Source organism: Corythoichthys intestinalis, chromosome 2 (genome assembly GCF_030265065.1).
Source record: "Corythoichthys intestinalis isolate RoL2023-P3 chromosome 2, ASM3026506v1, whole genome shotgun sequence".
Lineage (NCBI taxonomy): Eukaryota > Metazoa > Chordata > Actinopteri > Syngnathiformes > Syngnathidae > Corythoichthys > Corythoichthys intestinalis.
The window spans coordinates 42455942-42475959 of NC_080396.1; the positions used below are offsets into that span (position 1 = coordinate 42455942).

At 41.0% G+C, this 20018-nt stretch overlaps 1 protein-coding gene across 4 annotated transcripts in view; it reads left to right on the forward strand.

The window, feature by feature from the left end:
- Positions 1-20018, forward strand: part of LOC130906086 (forkhead box protein J3-like) — a 142651-nt gene that overhangs the window by 23213 nt on the left and 99420 nt on the right. For all 4 annotated transcript variants that reach the window (XM_057820031.1, XM_057820024.1, XM_057820017.1 and 1 more), the window contains exon 2: positions 17719-18208. In XM_057820031.1, the coding sequence (XP_057676014.1) occupies positions 17831-18208 (378 nt within the window). In that variant the 5' untranslated portion in view covers positions 17719-17830. The remainder of the gene's footprint in view (positions 1-17718; positions 18209-20018) is intronic.

Sequence of the window (20018 nt, forward strand, 5' to 3'; positions counted from 1 at the left end):
AATAATCAGACTTCATGTTCATTTTGGCAGATCCGGCAGCTCTCGTGCATATAAAATAATAATATAAAAACATTGGGGGGAAAGAAGGAGATGAGTCGTTGATGGCTTTCTCCACTTTATTGTGGCAGAAATAAGAAAACAAAATAATAGCGGACTGCCTTCACATTCGACCGCGAAGTTTTGCTTCTCGCTCATCTCCGCCTCGCCTCGTACTACCAGCTGCTACGACTTCCAGTCCCAGCGTCTCTTAAACGGATTGTGCATAGTGTCTTGTTATGAGCTTTTTGTTGACAAAGGTATCAAACACACGACGTGCTGACAACTTTGTTTCTTTATTAACTCATGGAGCTAACAGTACAAACACAGCTTGGGGCTCTCGGCAGGAAGTGGCGTCTAATGGCGTGAGGAAATGTAGTTTTTTTCACTCAAGCGAACAGATTACAAAGCACCACTTCAGTGTTGTCCCGAGACTACATTTCCCATGATTCACTGCGTGACTTGAGCCGCTCGCTGATTCGCTGCGAGATTGACTCAATGCCAATACGCTAGTTGTCACCTATCAGTGGCTCTCGTAAAACACAAACTAGAAGGCTATCAAGCGATCACCGTGAAAGAAACGCCGAACCGTACAAATGCAATGCAATGCTTGAAGCATGAAGGTGGAAATACATAATACAAATAAATGTGCACAAACTCACCGGCGGTGGGTGTCTCTTACGGCAACGTGACCGTGAATTACCGCGATGCCGACCCGCTTATATGCACATCCACACCCCTTTCCCGATTGACAGTAGATTAACCCTTTCGGACAAGATCGTAGATGACGCACAATTTAAACACACTTAACCTAGCGAACACAACAACAACTATGCCATGACTATTGCCACGAGGTGGCTTTCGGCTAACGTCGCTAGCTTCTACTGTACATTCCACAACAGTTGGCAGCTCTGCTTTGACAAAGTCATCAGTCATCTATCCAAAAATCACACTTACTTTTTGGCAAATCCTTGATCATAAGCAGACCAGTTAAGAAAGCAGGCATCTTCAAAGTGTTTGTAGCAGAGCACACTACTCGATGATGGCGTGAAATTCATTCGCTTCGTGAGAACAAAAGATATCCATTTACGTGCCCTGCTATCCTTTGGCCACTCAAACAACTTTTCGTTAGAGTGAGAACAAAACATCGCCACACACCGCCGTGGCATCTTACCGAGAAACAATGCAACAAACAATACTGTTCTATGGCGGACTTCCCTCGCACTTCTTGGTGTGACGTCATTTCCGAAGATTGCCGAAGAAAAGCATTTTCGTTGTCAAGGGCGTTGCTATGGGTTAAACAAAGAATCTGGAAGGGTTGCGTTTAAAAAAATAACAAAAATATGCTTATAATTGTTTAGCCATTGATATTATTCAAAAACATGGTTGGCCAACCTTACTTCACATTTCCGCTTTAAGTGGAATGTTTATCGTTCAGGAGGCTGATTAATTAGAATTACACCTCACAGTTCTGAGATCATGAGTTTGATCCCCGACTCCTGCCTAAACATTTCGAGTTTCCACTTTAACCCTGTGCCTGCTTGGGTTTTTTTCTAGATAGCCTACTCGAGTTGTTGCTAGTGTTGTTGCGCCCTACAACTGGCTGCCAATTGAAATAGAAGTATTTAATTCAAATCAACCAGTTTAGGGTGTATCCCTCCTCCTGCCTATAGTTGACTGGGATAGGCTCTAAAACCTGTGAAAACCTCATGGGGATATCAATTACTTTGGCATCATGTATTGAATCACTGGCTACAATTACATGGACAAAATTTCTTTAATCCGAGCAGTGTTCAGATTAATTTATGATCGGATTCACTGTTCTCATGAACACTTGGTATATTTAGATGGACAACATATCTTCAATCCGATCAGAGTTGGAATTAAATTTATGATCGGATGCACTGCGTTCACGGACACTAAAAATAAAAATTAGGTCTTGCGTGTTAATGCATCAAAACGTCAGTCGGAACAAATTATTTTGGCCTACCCAAATTGATGTTGCTAAAGGATGAAGATAAGTTTATAAAGAAGATTTATCATCAATTTGCACGTTTTTTGTTTTGTTTTGGTTTTTACGCCAGCATAATAATATAACGCACACATTTATAAAAATCTTATTTTTGAACCAAGTGTTCGCTAAAATGTTCAGTTGCAAACATAAACTTAACGTTTGTATTTTGATTGTCTCTTCTTAATGTTGTAGATGAATTTAATAGGTGCAATAAATAGGTCTAAAACACTTTTTACCCCCACGCACCAAACCAAAATGAATCCATGTCTGCTCTGTCTTTTTGCTATGACAACAAATGCACATGAACAAGGCATGCTCGTAATTACCAATGTGGTAATGTTCATCTTTCCCACAGCACATGAAGGCAGCATAACCAAATATACCACAAAAATAGAAGCAGAAGCCCTACTGACTTCTGTGTCAACAAAACATCATTCAGTCCAATTAGACATTAAACATGTATTTTTCCAGTTTTTTCACCATCTTTCAACATTTTAAAGATCTTTTAATATTTCCAGCGACCTGCTCATCTCATATACTGACCAGTTTAGTTTTGCGCAAGTTGCGCCTACTGTGTCTCCTGCTCGCTGTGCTTCTACTTGCTTCCAGAAACATAATAAATAACAGAACATAAGAGAAACGCTTACGTCATAGGTAAGGGAGGTTTGTTCGTAAATTTTGGAATAAAATGTTTTCATGTGCACTGATCGGATTGTCAATCGACGTAAACCACCCCACTCGTTAGGAATAGAGATTTGATGGGAATGGGCTGGATCGGGTTAGAATATTCCAAATGGGGTGTGTACATGAAGCATTTTTATTCCGACCAGGCTTTTAATCTAAATAAAAGTGTCCACGATAAAATACCTACTTCAGCATCAAACTTCTTAGTCAGAACAAAATGTTTTGACATACTAGTACATTGATTAACCAAATATACAGCAAATAATAGTAGGAGAAGCTGTAATTTAACTTCTGAGTCAACAAAACATTGGTCCTTCCAATTGTATTTTAAACGCTAGTGTCATTTTGTGTGTTTTCCCCCATTTTTCCTGCTGTCAAGTCTTTCAGTGATATTAAAATCTTTTAAAAGCTCCAGCTAAGTGTTCGTCTTAGATACAGACCAGTTCAGTCTTTAGCCTGCCCTGTCTACCACTCGCTCTACTTCTACTAGCTTCTGGGAATAAGAGAAACACGAATACTGACGTTATAGACATGGGCAGTAAAGACTGTTTGTTCCGAAATTTTAAATTATAAATAGACAAACCACTCCTCTCATTCCGAATAGTATTTTGATCAGAATGGGCTTGATCTGTTAAGGATCGTGGAAGTGGTGGGGGATCCCGACGCAGACAACAGGGAACGTGAATGGGGAGAGGCCAAATTTATTGAACACACGATGGTTACTCAGACGGAAGGAGGACTTGTTGCGAGTTGAATCCAACGTGGGTTCCCGGCGGCTGTCAGGTTTAGCGGGTCAGAGGGTAAGCTGAGGTATCTGAAGAGGGGCATGCTGATCAGGTCCTGGAAGGGGAAAAAAAAATGTCATGAGCCGGGAGTCAAAATCAATGTGTATAATAGGGGTGTGGGAAAGAACTGACTGAGAAATAAGACAAGTTGATCCGGAGACATGGTGGTGCTTTCGCTGGGCTTTTAAAGCTGGCTGATTGTAACCCGTCTGACCAGGGCTCAGGAAGGAGGGGCAGAGGCCATAACATGATCAGGTTAGAATCTTCCGAATGGGGTGTATTCATGAATATTTTTACTCCGATCAGGCTTTTAATCCGAATAAATGTGTCCATGTAAACACATCCATCAGTGTTGCTTTTGGCAGCCCTTTTAATTTTTGTCTCCGTCGTTTGGACAAAAATACTTATTAGTCTTAGTCATATCACACTGACTAAGACTAGTCATTTCAAAATGTTTTTGTCTTTGTCTAGTTTTAGTCGACGAAATCTCATACAAATTTCATCTAGTTATTGTCGACAGTTACTCAAAAGGTTTTCGTCTGTAAATTTTAAAGTTTTAGTCCAAAAATAAGTATTTTTGGACAAAAATACTTATTAGTCTTAGTCATACCAGACTAAGTCAGACTAGTCATTTCAAAATGTTTTTGTCTTCGTCTAGTCTTAGTCGACGAAATCTCATACAAATTTCGTCTAGTTTTAGTCGACAGTTACTCAAAAGGTTTTCGTCTGTAAAATTTAAAGTTTTAGTCCAGAAATAAATAGTTTCCCAACAATTTTAAATGAACATAGACAAGCACATATTGTAGCATCTAAAAAGGACAATGCAAACTTTGTGATAATAATACACACTTAGCAGGAAAAGCAGTACATTATTTTCAATGAAACCTACCTAGAAGCCACGAACTGTCTAAAAAAAAAAAAAAAAAAGTTGTCCGAGCTTTTAACGTCCTCTAGACCAGGGATAGCTAACTCCGGTCCTCGAGGGCCCGTATCCAGCTTGTTTTCCATGTCTCCCTCCTTTAAAACACCTGAAATAAATGATCAGCTCATCAGTAAGCTCTGCAGGAGCCTGATAATGATTCTGATTATTTGAGTCAGCTGAATTGGAGCAGGGAGACATGGAAAACAAGCTGGATAGGGGCCCTCGAGGACCGGAGTTGGCTACCCCTGCTCTAGATTTACTGGCCTAAAAAAGACAAGTGCCTCTGCTATAGACTAGCCAGTGTTTTAAGAGAATGCTTGTCATTTTGAAGCTAATGCTAACGTGAATGCGAATTCTACGCTAATGCTAGGATTAACATTTAGCGTCTGAAGATCACTCAGCACAGACCTTTAAAGGCTAAAGCAGCAATTCATATTCTCTCTTGCCAAGATAAGAAAACAAATCTTACCGTGTTTCCAAACAAGCAAGATGGAGCGCAGCCTAGCTTGAGACACAGCCTAACCTCTGGTGAGGAGAAAGAGGCGCAGCACATCTCACATGAGTGACATGACCCAAACACTGCCACGATACAAGCTGACTTACTCCATGTACAATATGAAAATGTCAACCATTTTGAACATATGACAAAAACGATGTTGCATTGTCGTCTCGGAGTCATTTCACCAGAAAAAAACTGGCTTTTGTCTCATTATGCTCTAGTCTCCCAAGCCACGTTTTTAGCTTGTCATCATCACGTCATTGTCATGTAAAAAAAAAAAATTGTTGGCGAAATATTTACGTGAACATCTTTGTTGAGGAAAACAACACTGGCATCCGCTAAGTCCATTTTTACATCACATAAGTTCAAAAGCTGGCAGGCTGTCTGCCGATATAGAGACAACACCTCGGTGGAGGTCTGTCTGTGTGTTATTGAGCACTTTTTATTTGTGTTGAAATTGGCTTGCTCGGCTGACAGATTGCGGTCTTCCGAAATGGCCAATGAAAGCGCTGCCAAGTTTTTAAATGTGGATAAATGCTCTGCTCCCTCTGCTTCTTTCTTTCCCCTTTTGGAGTTCTGATGTGTCTGACCATTTTCCTTAAGGACTATAACTGAAACATTACATCAATGGTCTTCTTTGAGAATATCCTGACAGGAGCGGCTGATAATTACTCCACCCAGCTACACTTTAAGAGATGAGTGAGCCGCCATAAGGGCAGCTTGATTTGCTTTCATATACAAGCAGAGAACCTTTTCAGGCTTATGTGTTTTGGCGCTGAAGCAGAAAGTAATTAAAATGTTCAATACTGCTTTTTGGACCGCTTCTTTTTAGACACTAGCTCGACCCCTCCCAAAGTGCTCCCTTCTTAGAAATCCCTTTTGCTAGACACGCTGCGGGTGGGTATTTTGTCATTTCTTCATTTTCCTCTGAAAATATTTTGATGCCTCCTTCCTTTTGCCCCTCACACGACTCCCCCTCTCACCCCCTGTCACTTCATTCAAAGTTGTCTCTATTAAAATGCAGCACAGTAAAACCTCTCGGTCTAAAAGCCTGCAAGCAGCGGGAGACTGTTAGCTGTTAGTGATGCATGCGGCTGAGTGAGTACATCACAACTACAAAGTCTAATGGGTGAATACATTCAGTCGCTCACCCACCCTCAACTTTTTTAAAGAGGCAATGTTGAGAGTCGTGAAAGCTTCAGCTACAGCATGGTGGGCAATCTTGCTAAATTGGGAATTATAAAATTATTACTTGGGAAGCAAAGCCCAAATCCTTGTTAACCTCCACTCATTTATGCTTGTAATAATTCCTAATAATAATCAGCTAATGACTCACAACTGCCAAATTTGTAAACCAAACTGATTAAAAAAAAATGGGACTGTCTTTTTCACTAAAAAACATTCCACTGAACAAGACATGTCTGTCCTTATTGTGCTTTGAATTGGTATTGAAATCTGCAAAGATATTTGAAATCCGATAGGGATTGGCAAATTATTTTTACCCCCTTAAATTTAAGTAAATTCATTATCATCTCATAAAATCTAAGTTGCCAAGGAAGAGGAGACATGTTTGCCTTTTTAAAGTCCTGAGCAACCATGATTTTTTTTTTCACCTTGAAAAGGAACCCCGGGTATGAGGAAAAAATTGTAATATTGTGGCTTACTGGGCCTAGAATTCTTGTTCCTTTTCAATTTGCCCACTTTAGTACTGTAATTTCCCGAATATAAGGCGCCCCCGTGTATAACATGCACCCTAAATTTACTTGTGAAATCTAGGGAAAATTATTGTACCCGTGTATAACGCGCACCCTAATTTTAGCACCAATAAATAGAAGAATACAAGAAAACAGAGCTCGTGTACAGATACAGAAATGTCATTTTACTGACTGGTGAAACACAGCACAAGCATAGCACATTGGTAGTTTAAAACATTACCGTAAACTGACAATATGTATGGTAATAATATGATCTGGCAACTTCTTCAACTTACCAGAATCCAGGAGAAAACAAAACAGATGTGACTTTTCTTTTAAAGGCTGCTGTATAACTTGCTCGTTTCATCATCATGAATAAATGTTTCTTCCATGGATCTATACGGTAAAATAAAAGTGGTGATTTAGGTCGGAAATCAGAAGAGCGCATCGCTGTTGACTAAAATGTAACAATAGAAACTATTGTTATTTGGATTTGAGTTTGCCAAGGGACAGATGTAGTTGACGGACACAGAAAGTCTGTGTTGTATTACGTTTGTTACGGTCAGAGTTGCGGAGCTGTAATAAACGTTGACTCAAATGAGTTCAAGAAACTAAATTCTGTGGTTTATGAAGAGTGAAAAAAGCAGAATTTAACACAGACGAAATCATTCGACCAATCAGAGTGAAGTATTACCGTGTAGCGAGTTATAACGGAATTCACCGGCTGAACTTATGTTGGCACGTTGTATAGTTCCCGGGGGGAGGTATTTTGTTGAGGGATCAGCCGGAAAGACATATTCCGCGGGTTGCATGTAAAACAGTCATTGCTAACGTATTTTGTTGCAGCCTAAATGTCAATAAAGCAGCGCGGATTATCTCCGTTGTTTGTTAGTTTTCATTTTCTTGCAATGTGTTTTCAGTGTAATAATGCCAACATTTTAGTAATGACGATTAAAAGAGCCGTGATACGAGGTCCAAGTTAGTTTATGTCACGATGACCAAAGTGAGGGAGGGGTACTTTTCTCAATGTATAAGCTACGGTGGCCGAGAGGTGTCAGGCGAAATGCAAAGTCCAAACACTTTGAAAATAGAAAAAAAGCACGAACCCAAATTGCAAACGCTTTGCAAAAGAAAAAAGCACGAATGCGAACTGCCACAACACGATCCCCAATTCCTAAAGCGCGATTACAAATTGGCAAAAGCACGAACCCCAGTTGCCACAACACGACAGCAAATGGCTCGTAGCACGAATGCAAATTGTCACAACACAATCCCCAATTCCTAAACCGCGATTGCAAATTGGCCAAAGCACGAATCCCAACTGCCACAACACGACAGCAAATAGCTCGTAGCACAACAGCAAACGGCTCACAGCACAGCAGCAAAATCACGCAACACAACGGCAAGAGGATGACCCGGAAGTTTGGAAAAAAAAAAAAAAAAAAAAAAAACTTTATACACTTTAAATGTGCTTTGTGACCATCTATACGGACCTCCATGAAGTTGCCCCCACCCCGCAAATTTATATAAAAATTTGCAATCGCGGTTTAGGAATTGGGGATTGTATTGTGACAATTTGCATTCGTGCTACGAGGCATTTGCTGTCGTGTTGTTGCAATTGGGGTTCGTGCTTTTGCCAATTTGCAATCGCGCTTTAGGAATTGGGGATCGTGTTGTGGCAGTTTGCATTCGTGCTTTTTTCTTTGGCAAAGCGTTTGTAATTTGGGTTTGTGCTTTTTTCTATTTGCAAAGTGTTTGGACTTTGCATTTCGCCTGACACCTCTCGGCCACCATAATAAGCACACTGGCAAAGAAATATATAAGTTGGTAATAAGACAGCATCCACAAAGACGATTCAATTGCTCCATTAATTTTAATTTTAATAACGACTAAGTAAATACACACGTTAAGACTTTATCTTTGCCTCAGTCAATGCATCCACGTGCTAAATATCGTCGCACCAGCAGACCACCGGTCAATGGCAAAGCAAAGCGTTCACGTGATACCGTACATTGAATACGCAATGCCAAATGACCAAATGTCCTCTTTTGCCCGGACATATCGACTTTTCACATCCTGTCCGGGCGTCCGGCGGGGTTATATTTTTTCATGAAAATGTCCGGTTTTCATTATTTTTCACGGGACCAATTAACATGTGTTGAAATTGACTGACACTTTGCACAGAATACTACGATACTGTGCTGCCTGTGACGTGTTCCCAGAGAGCTTGCCCACTGCTCAGTTGTTAAGACAATTATTACGATTAATATGTATGTTATTAAATGCTCATGTACCCCAAACAGTAGTTAAGACAAAAATATTTTTATTCTACTTTGGATACAAATTTGCGCGTCACAAACAAACCTTTGTCACAACAGGCGCTCAGATGCTATGGTATGTGGACTTGCTAAACTTACTTTTTGGCAACTGCTGAATTCTGTTGGAGCTTTGTACTGGTGTGATCTGTAAAATCCCGTTTGGTGTCGCATCATTGCGCAATTTGTGCTGCCGATGATTGTAAACATTTTTAGCAGTGTTTGATTTTGGCTCGGCTACCGGTGCTTGCTATTAGGGTAGCTGTCAGTGAGCTAGGCCGCGCTAGGCGTTATGGGAAATGTAGTTTTAAACTGCTGCATTTGGTAACATGCTGTTTGAATCATTTGTCAGTTTATCTCGGTTATTGTTTGCATGCAATGTAGAACATTGAATGAGAATAACAATTGAGTGGGAATAACAATTTGTCAACGACAATTGTCGTGATAGTAATTTATGAAAATGGCACATAGCCTACTATGTGTCTGTTCTGACTGGTCTACATTTCCATGGGTCTCAACAATTATTTTTTTTTAGGACTTATAAAGTATGTTGATAATTTGAATTCGTGTCTTTGGTTCTATTCTATATGGCTAATTTTATAACACTGAATTTTTCTATCCAGATGGAGGTGGCACACTTTTAATATATTAAAGTGATATAGGCATCTTTGACTGAACTTCTAGTAAAATTCAAGTATCTCTAGGCCGGGCCGAGTGTACGGTGGCCGAGAGGTGTCAGGCGAAATGGAAAGTCCAAACACTTTGCAAATAGAAAAAAGCACGAACCCCAATTGCAAACGCTTTGCAAAAGAAAAAAAGCACGAATGCAAACTGCCACAACACGATCTCCAATTCCTAAAGCGCGATTGCAAATTGGCAAAAGCACGAACCCCAATTGCTACAACATGACAGCAAATGGTTCGCAACACGACTGCAAATGGCTCGCATGATTAATGCAAAAAGCCACAGCACAATCGCAAAAGCCCACTGCACGACGACAAGAGGATGACCCGGAAGTAAAAAAGAAAAAAAAAAGGGACGGCAGTTTGTATATTGCTATATGTGCTTTGTGACCATCTCTACGGACCTCCGTGAAGTTGGCCCCCTCCATCAGACGCAATTCATATGAAAATGATGTGAATCGCATGTGCTGTAAAAAATTGTCGTTTATGCCGCGATCATTTGAGGTATTCATAACTCTCCTATAGATTAATCTGAGGTCAATCAGCCTTCCATTTTGATTAAAAATTGTGTCAATAGTTTGTGCTGTAAAAAATTGTCGTTTTATAGATATTGAGATATTAATTTCGAGTGAGGACATCATAACTCCCATGGCTGACGGAGCGTAGCAACTCTCAATAACAGAGGGGTGTCCAAACAACTAGCACGATCATATCAGAAAGCAAAGTCGTACCCCTCCAATTCTTCCTCTGCTCTCAGCTATTACTCATCTACTCGTCGACTCTTAAGCCGTGCTGTGGGAAGCCACACCGTGCCTTCATGCAGACAGTCCATGCTCCCAAACCAACTTCCCGATAAAATACACTGCAGAATATTAGGTTTGCTGCTTGTGGTGGACTGATAAATAGCTGTCTCATTTTAATAAGGTGAAAATAAATTGTGTTCTGTCACCACCTCCCCAAATCCCCACCTACACTGCATAACATACAAGGTGCTATCAATGCTACCTTTCCACATGTGAGTGGTTCACCAATTAAGATAACTTCCTGGGAGCAATCTCTATCTGGACCTTAAAGATGAGTTGGAGGCTGTTGTTATGATCTGTATGTTGTTATGTCTGCTGTCTGTTATATCTGTTATATGTTGTTATTATCTTTTTGTAGCAAAAGCCATTTTTACTAGTATTCACCCAAATTGAAGAATATAATGTAAACGGGTCAGGAATTTGAACTGTCAGTCTTCAAATACAAATTTCCATAAAACCGCAATTCTGGTTGCCATTGTATGATTCAAATTCATCTGTCCAAATCAGGCTCGCGTTTGCATAGTAACGTGTATACAGTAGGTGGCAGTGACATGAAGGATCTGTCACATTTATCTGCTTTGCATTATTTAGCCTTACATTTTTTCTGAGTCGCTTCGGTACTTTTTTCGAATCCCCCTCACCATTTACACAAGGGCGTAGGTTTTCATAGGGACGGTAGGGACATAACACTACCAAATTTTCAGGATGCTCAAATTATCCCTACCAACTTTTAAACAACCTTATTTGCATTATATAATCAGTTCAGTTATATAATTTTATGTAATTATAATTATTATTAATTTAAGAAAAATTTAGGATTGTCTTCCCATATGTTGTAAGGATAGAATGCACCCTACCATTATTAGTTAATTATTTCCCTTTTCACTTGCCAAATGTGCTGATTTTTTCCCCCTCAAACACACGTTTGATTGGCTGATGACTTGATCCCTCCTCCAGACACACACGCACACTCACAGAGCTTCGACAGATTCATGTTGGCAACTTTGACGAGGAGGGATTTTAGAAGTTTTTTTCAGCCAGCAGCAGCAGCCACTGTAAGTAATGTAAAAAAGACGCCAATGTTGTTGGTGTGAGGCAAACGCCACTAATTTTGCTACTGAAAGTCCGTCCTGCATCGGAGTTAGCATAACATTAAACTGTGTGAACTTGCTAACCTGCAAAACAACTGCGGTCAGGCCTGCTTCCACAAGGAACAACAAAGTCAAGCTAGCCATCCCTCATTTGAATTATTATTTGCATTATGTGCATTACAGTAATGCAACACATTGGCTTATGGAGTGCAAGTCCCTTTATTTAAAAAAAAAAAAAAACAACAAAAAACTAGGAGCTATCCAACAATGGTCCACTTCAGGTGGACACTGACATGAACATGAACTGACATGAAAAAAAAATCTGTGAAATGAAATCAGACATCAGCAATATTGTAGTCCCTTAGTCTCCCTGAGTAAATGCATTCATCAAATTAATGAATGGATGTCTCCAGCGAAATGTGGGGAAGACAGAAGTGATCATTTTTGGGCCAAAAAAGGGAAGGTCAAAGATAAGCACGCACCTTGACACAATGTCACAGCTACAAATCGAGAAATCTTGCATAATTATTGACTCAGACTTAAAATTTGATTTCAGCCGTAATGCTCCATTCTGCAGATTTTGGTTGAAATCATACTCTAACTTCCTGCGCTGATGGTAATGTTGCTCGTTTTCAGTGAGTAAATGGGGCCTCTCAATTATTTTCTGTTAATCCACCCCTAGGTTAGAGAAAAATATTTCTCACCTCCCTACTCTCTGCTACAACTATAAATGGTATTATTTTCCTGGAAAATTTTTACAAGTAAGTAAAGTTCACAATTTATGGCATATTTTCACAAAAATGTGACTGCTTTCAGTGAGATTGAGATGTTATGTCTGTTAGTGACACCTATATTTGGCTTTTTCCTGCTGCCAACAATTTTAGACAGTAGGGGAAAAAAAGTCTTTCCTCATCTCCCAAACTAGTTACAGTTAAGCCAAGTGCATGTGTTTGCTCTTATGTCCTTGTCTTATCCTTTCATTACATCCCTGTTGCTTTGTGAAATATTTTATGTTACCTCTTGAACAATTGTTTACTGCACTTCATATCGCCAGCTCTGTGTTGCACGTGTGCATGCTCAATTCATAATTTTCACAATAACCATATACATTCAGCCAACTCGTTGCAAACAGTCTGACGGTTAGTGCCAAATGTATTCCTCTGTTTTTTTTTTTTTTTTTTTTTTCAGCAACTGGCTGTAAAAACAAACAAACAAACAAACAAACAAACAAAAAACCAGGTATTCTTTGGCTTAGTGAGAAAATACAAAAGTTCAATGAAATGTAGCCTTTTTAAATTTGGTATCACTTGTTCAAGTGAGTAAGCATTACTGTACATTACATTCTGAATCCTGCCAGGTTTGGCTCACTGGTTCACTCAAAAATTCCAAAAACAAACTAAGACTAGATACAGGAACTTTAAGCTTCAGCTTCTTCCGTCAGCCCTTTTCTTTTCGGGTTGAATTAATTGTAAACACATATAAATGCTGTATGTTTGTTTGGATTTGTCATGCCTGAGGGGAAAATAAATAAATAAATAAAAAAGAAAAAAAAAGATTAAAAGTAACAAATAGTGATGGGATGTCCTGCGCCAGAGCTCCGGTGCTTGTGTCGTGTTTGTCTTTCGGGGAGCATGATTTGAACCGCATATCTTTAAGGGCAAGTGACATCACGAGTAACGTCGTGGTTCAGGAAGCCATTTGAGTTTTGCGTGGGCCTTTTTGAACATATACACCCACAGTCAAAAGTTATGGGACATTTCACCATTCAGTAGACTGAGAAATTGTCTCAAAACGTTTGACCGCAGGTGTAGATAAGCACGATGGATCTGCAGAAAGTTGAATGGAAGCATTTTGATCTGGTTTGTTCCAACAAGGTATTTGTAATCCATAGTTGTAGGATTTCTTTGAAGCCTTCTGGAAGTCGTTTTTCCTTAGTGACCATGAGAGCCACGTGTCGCTTGGCCAGTCGGTATCCATCAGCTGCCTCTGTAGTCCCACAGCCAAAAAGGTGCGATAGGACCCCTTCTTCAGCTTGACGGCATCCCGGTTCTGGGATTGCCGCCAAGACAGGTACCGACCACATTGCGGCCACAGCTCCAGTCGGCCGCCTCAGCAATAGAGGTGCGGAACATGGTCCACTCGGACTCAATGTCCTTCGCCTCTCCCTGGACATGGGTGAAGCTCTGCCGGAGATGCCGGAGTTAAAACTCCTCCTGACAGGGAACTCTGCCAGCCAGAGCAGCAAACCCTCTCAAAACGTTTGGGTCTGCCAGACCAAACCGGCATCTTCCCCACCATCCAAGCGAACTCACCACCAGGTGGTGGACGGCTGACAGCGCTTCCCCTCTCATCTCCCGAGTGTCCAAGACATGAGGCCACAAGTAAGCATCGAACTGCGGACTAAGGTGTCCTGGTGCCAAGTGCCCATATGGACACCCTTAAGCTTGAACATGCTGTACATTACTAAAAATCCGCAACGGGCGCAGAAGTCTAACAATGGAACACCGCTCGGGATCTGATCGGGGGGGCCGTACCAATCACGCCCCTCCCGGTCTCACTGTCATTGCCCACATGAGCATTGAAGTCCCCCAGCAGAATGAGGGAGTCCCCAGAAGGGTCACTCTCCAGCACCCCCTCCAAGGTCTCGAAAAAGGGTTAGTACTCTCAGCTGCTGTTTGGTGGGTAAGCATAAACAACAGTCAGCACCCGTCCTCCCACCCAAAGGCAGAGGGAGGCTAACCTCTCATCTACCAGGTTGAACCCCAATGTACAGGGAAATAAGTAAGCCAACACCTGCTCGCCGCATCTCAAGGTGCTCCTGGAGTATGGGGTATCAGAATCCCTGATACGGGGGTCCAGTCCCTGTATGACCAGTGTCAGAGTTTGGTCCGTGTAGCTGGTTGCAATTCGGATCCGTTTCCAGTGAGGGTCGGACTCCATCAAGGCTGCCCTATGTCACCGGTTCGCTTCATAACTTTTATGGACAGAATATCTCGGTGCAGCTGAGGCGTTGAGGGGGTTCTGTTTGTTGGCCTCAGTATTGCATCTCTGCTTTTTGCAGATGATGTAGTGTTGTTGGCTTCATCAAGCCATGACCTTCAAATCTCACCAGAACGGTTCGCAGCCAAGTGTGAAGCAGTCGGGATGAGAATCAGCACTTCCAAATCCGACGCCATTGTCGTCAGTTGGGAAAAGGTAGAATGCCCTCTCCGGGTCAGGGATGAGGTCTTTCCTCAAGTGGAGGATTTCGAGTATCTCAAGGTCTTGTTCACAAGTGGTGGAAAAATGGAAGGGAGATCGACAGCCAGCTTGGTGCTGCGTCTGCAGTGATGCATCGGTCCATCGTGGTGAAGAGGGAGCTGAGCCTAAAGACGAAGCTCTCTATTTACCGGTCGATCTACCTTCCTACCCTCACCTATTGTCAAGAGCTGTGGGTCATGACTGAAAGAACAAGATCGGATACAAGCCGAAATTAGTTTCCTCTGTAGCGTGTCCGGGTTCTCCGTTAGAGTAAAGGTGAGAAGCTCGGACATCTGGGAGGGACCCAGAGTAGAACCGCTGCTCCTTGAATATAGAGGAGCCAGATGAGGTGGCTCGGGCATCTGATTAGGATGCCTCCCTTGCGCCTTTCGCTGAGGTGTTCCGGGAACATCCCACTGGGAGGAGGCCACGGGGCTGACCCAGGACACGCTGGGGAGACCGTCTCCCAGCTGGCCTGGGAACGCCTTGGGATCCCCCAAGAACAGCTGGATAAAGTGGCTGGGGGCTTCCCTACAAAAGCTGCAACCCCCGCGACCCAACCTCGGTTAAGCAGGAGAAAAGGAAGGGGGGCATAATAATGGTGGTGGTTATAGTCTTGATATGAGAAAGTCAGGTCAAAAAATTGAGGAACATTGTGGTCTACATATGGTACAGGAGACAAGCCTCTTTATTCCTCTCGAGGCTCGGAATTCCTCCTGAACAGTTCCCCCCTTTCATTTGGCAGACACTTGTGAAAAGAATTCTCCACAATTTAGTCATTCTGCAGATCCACTTCCCATTTCCACATTTGAGGGAACGAGAGTGAAAGGCAATCCAGATTGACAGAACACACAGAAAAACAGAAGAGTTAAAACCAGGTTGGACAGATGCCGAGGCCAGTTGAGCACTTGTACAATATTAATATCTCATGAAGGCTGGCTGGCTGCCTGACTGATTGGGTGGTGGAGCTCTTGTGTGGTTCTGAGAGAGGCTAAATGAAGGACTTGTGATCATGCAAAAAAGAGTTTTTTACTTTTCACTCCATTGACTTTTTCTGATGTTTTGGTCTTTGGAAAAATGAAGTTATAGGAACAGTTGTGTCCATTTCTAAATAGTCCAACCTACAGTAGATATATGCGTTGCTTCACTTTTTTCTGCTTTTGGAATATTCATACTTTCAAGTTCAGAGTCCAGGCATTTATTTATGATGGCCCCAATGTAAAGAAATGATTGGCACATTTTTGAGCAAAAGTATCCCTTGCTGTTGAATGATTCCTTTTCCTGAGCCACACTCCAGACACACCGACTGACCAATCACACTGCTGCATAGAAACTTGTCTGGCGGCGTGGCATTGAAGGGGAAATTGCTACATTTTACAAATTCACATTTGGGAATTTTGATCATTCAAAAGCTGAACTATAGTTTAATAATTTGGTTTGCGCAACAGTATGTATGTTTCCAAAAATCAAAACTAACCCAGGCAAATACAGACTGTAAACAAAGCTATGTGGTCATCTGCATAGTCATTAGAATGCATAAATATAATCAGTGGGCACACTTTTTATTCTGCCTAGAAGTGATCAATGCATATTCATCGGATGGTGGGCTCGCGTTGGCAAGCTGAGCGGCCATGATATCCCACCTCTCTCGCCTCCCTACTCTTTCTAGAGTGCCCTTGTCTCTCAGCAAGGCGACTCACTCGCGAGTAAAACCCAATTAGTCATTGAATATAACAATGATATATAATATAATAATATAACACAACACATGTCACAATGTCTTATTTTTTTACTTTATTATATAAATCTGACCTATAATACATGTTTTTGGATAGTTATTTTGAGATTTAAGAGGCATTTAGGGGTACTCAAATGGTCAATCCAGATTTAAGCGGCAATTCAGGTTACGTTGCTAGCGTAGAAACTGACCTCGTTTGTAAACCGGGGACTACCTGTACTGAAGTTTGTCACTTGTCATTGTACAGTAAATTGTTGATCAATTGAATTTCAAAAAAATGCAGTGAAGAGATATGCTCTAAACCAGTGCTTCTCATAACATTTACATAGCATAAAATTGACCTTTTTAATTTTAAAGGAAAAAAAGGAATATAGACCAACTTACAATAAAGTATAACTTTATCAACATTGCTTTATAAAATTAATGAATAATAATAAATTCAAATTGATTAGCAACGTTAACTCATGATGACAATATGACAAAAAATTTGACCCAAAAAAAAAACAACAAAAAACAAATTAATTGAACAAAAACGACAGTGTCATTGGACAGTGGGACAGTTTTTATTTTAGCTGCAGGCAGTATCAGCTCCTTTGCAATGGTGTTTTTTTTTGCCCTGAACAACTTGCCACATTATATGATGCTAACAGTGCATGCTGGTTTCCTGATGTAACACTGACAAAGCAGGGACGATTGTTGACAATATTCGGGACGTTTTCGCTGAGAAAAAAATAAATAAATCAAGTAACTTACCAATGTGATTAGGGTCTAATGTCTTTAAGTTACGTCTGAATTGAGCTGGCAACCTGCTGTCCGCTGCAGACATTTTTTGACACAGTAAACAGACTGGTCTTTCCTCGTCTACCACTGTATTAAAAGTCAAAGCCAAACGCTACATACGCTTCGTCATATTTCCTCGTCTTAGCTCTTCATATCTCCAGTGCTCTTTGCTATGTGCTCGTTTGGTTCAAAAATACGGCGCACACTCTGAAAATGAGAGCGCCAATCCAAACCTTAACACGTTTGTGCTTGATGTGAACAGAAATCACCTTAAAATTTTGCATACAGGTTAGAAAATGGTAGTTTCATGAATGAATGCTGATTTCAAGTTATAAATTGTTCAATACTAAGTGGAAAGGTCTTATTTTTAATTTAATTGGCCAAATACATTCTCTGTATAACACAAAGCACTGTTCTCTATTCCTATCATACAGATGTGATCCAAGGTTCCTTCATCTTGCATTTTCACTGAGCCGACCAGGAGTGTATCCATAAAGCTACGTAACATAGCTGCATTATTCTTCTACCTTTCGACACTCTAACACCATGACCTCTGAGCTGGAAAGTAGTCTGACGTCAATGGACTGGCTTCCACAACTTGGAGTGAGGGCTGCCATCCAGAAGACTGACAGAGACATGGGGGGACTTCACCATGGTCACTACCATGGACATCACCACCACCATCATGGTCTCCATCATGGACATCCTGGGCCAGGAAAAAAAATCACCGCGCTGGATCCAGGAACAACATTGGATCAGGAAGAAAGTAATCAACATAGAGATGGTAAACCACCTTACAGTTACGCAAGCCTCATCACCTTTGCCATCAATGGCTCGCCTCGCAAACGCATGACCCTCAGTGAGATCTACCAATGGATCTGTGACAACTTTCCCTATTACAGAGAGGCAGGCAGTGGCTGGAAGGTAAGCAGGGACCTAATAGGTCTACTCTTTTTGTCATGAAAAGAAAATATTTTTTAATTCAGTCACCGAGGAGGGTATACAGTATTTGTTTAGGTTTACGTGTTTGCTTTTGTGCGACCTCCGGCTGCTGTTCTTGTCATTTATCATTGAGATTTTTTTTTCTGATGGGAAAACCATTTACTTTTCAGCAAGGATGTACGTAATGTAAAAAAAAAAAAAGTTTATGATCAGTATCTCTCAAATTTAAGTGAAACATGCTTTAGAATCTGATGGGATCAGTTTGTGGATGTTCAGCAACCACCCTCGTGATCAGTCAAGTCTTCCATTTGGGATAGACATCTGTTGTGAACATGAACGTGATACAGTAAGGGCTAGAGGAAAAGGATGGTTGGATAATTCCAAAATTTCTTAAATTAATGTAGTAACTATGAACCCCATATCTGATTACACAGATACTGTACAGTATTGGTGGACATTGGCACTCCCAGAGTACTCTTGTTTCTCTTTCATTATCATGGAAGTGACTACCATTCTTGAGTCCCAATTATACAAGAAAGCAAGCTAATTAGGTGGCTAATTAACATCAATTCTGCATCCTACTTGTCGTAAGACAAAGAAACAGTACTCACACAAGAATCTTAGGAGGTCATTAAGGCTGACAAGAAGTTTAAAAGTTACAATCTGTACTGTCATGGTTTCTTATCAGCATACATATTAGTGATGGGACCTCCACATTTAGAGCAATTAGCTCTTGAGAGGGCGAACAAAAAGAATATGACACCAATTATTTTTTTGCTTTAATATATTTCACTTCATGGATGCACTTGTTTGTTTTTCAAGGCAGTAGCTACTGTATTGCAGTTGAACAATATTGGTAGCTTTAACTTGTTTTAAAGGTGATTAGAGGAGGACTTTAATGTCGGATTTTTGACTAATGTATTTGATGACAGTTTCAGATTTTGATCAAATCCAAATTTTATAAACAATTTGCTACAGTAGGGTGACCAAACGTCCTCTTTTGCCGGGACAAGTCCTACTTTCACGCAGTATCCTCGTTGTCCGGGCGGGTTTTATAAATTCATAAAAATGTCCGGTTTTTATGATTTTTTTTTTTACGGGACCAACTTGAAGAGAATTCCTCCGGCCGCTAGGGGCAGCGCTTGCATGCGTTGACGTCGCTTCTACTAGTAGGGGCGGGAGAAGGAGTAGATCTTCTTCTTCTTTTTTGTTGGCAGTTCACCCTTTGTTTCATGGGAAATTACCACCATCAAAAGGGTTAGGGGAGACGGTTTGGCGAGAGCTCAGACTACAGTAAGAAGTTCAATAAGAAGTTCTAAAAGACGTGGCTCCATACACCTTTCTGTAAGTTTCTCCTGTTAATGTCGATCACGTGTCTTCTGTTGTACATAGGGTTATATGTGTACACAGAGATGCAGTATATTGTATGAGTCTTGTAATTGTTCTGCGTTAGTTAGTGGTTGAATGCTAGTATAGCTAAATAGCTGTGTTGCTTATGAGTTTTTTTTTTTTTTTACGATAAATACGTATATAATGGCAGCTGTTGACTTCTGTCGGAGATTTGTACTGGTGTAATCTGTAAAATCCCGTTTGTTGTCGCATCTTTGCGCTGCCGATGGTAGTAAACTTTTATAGCAAAGTCTGATTTTGCCTCGGCTCCGGTATTCGCTAATAGGGTAGCAATCAGTGAGCTCAGCTGCGCTAGGCATTATGGGCAATGTAGTTATGAATTTGAACTGCTGCGTTTGGAAACATGCTGGTTGAATCGCTTGTCAGTTTATTTCAGTTATTG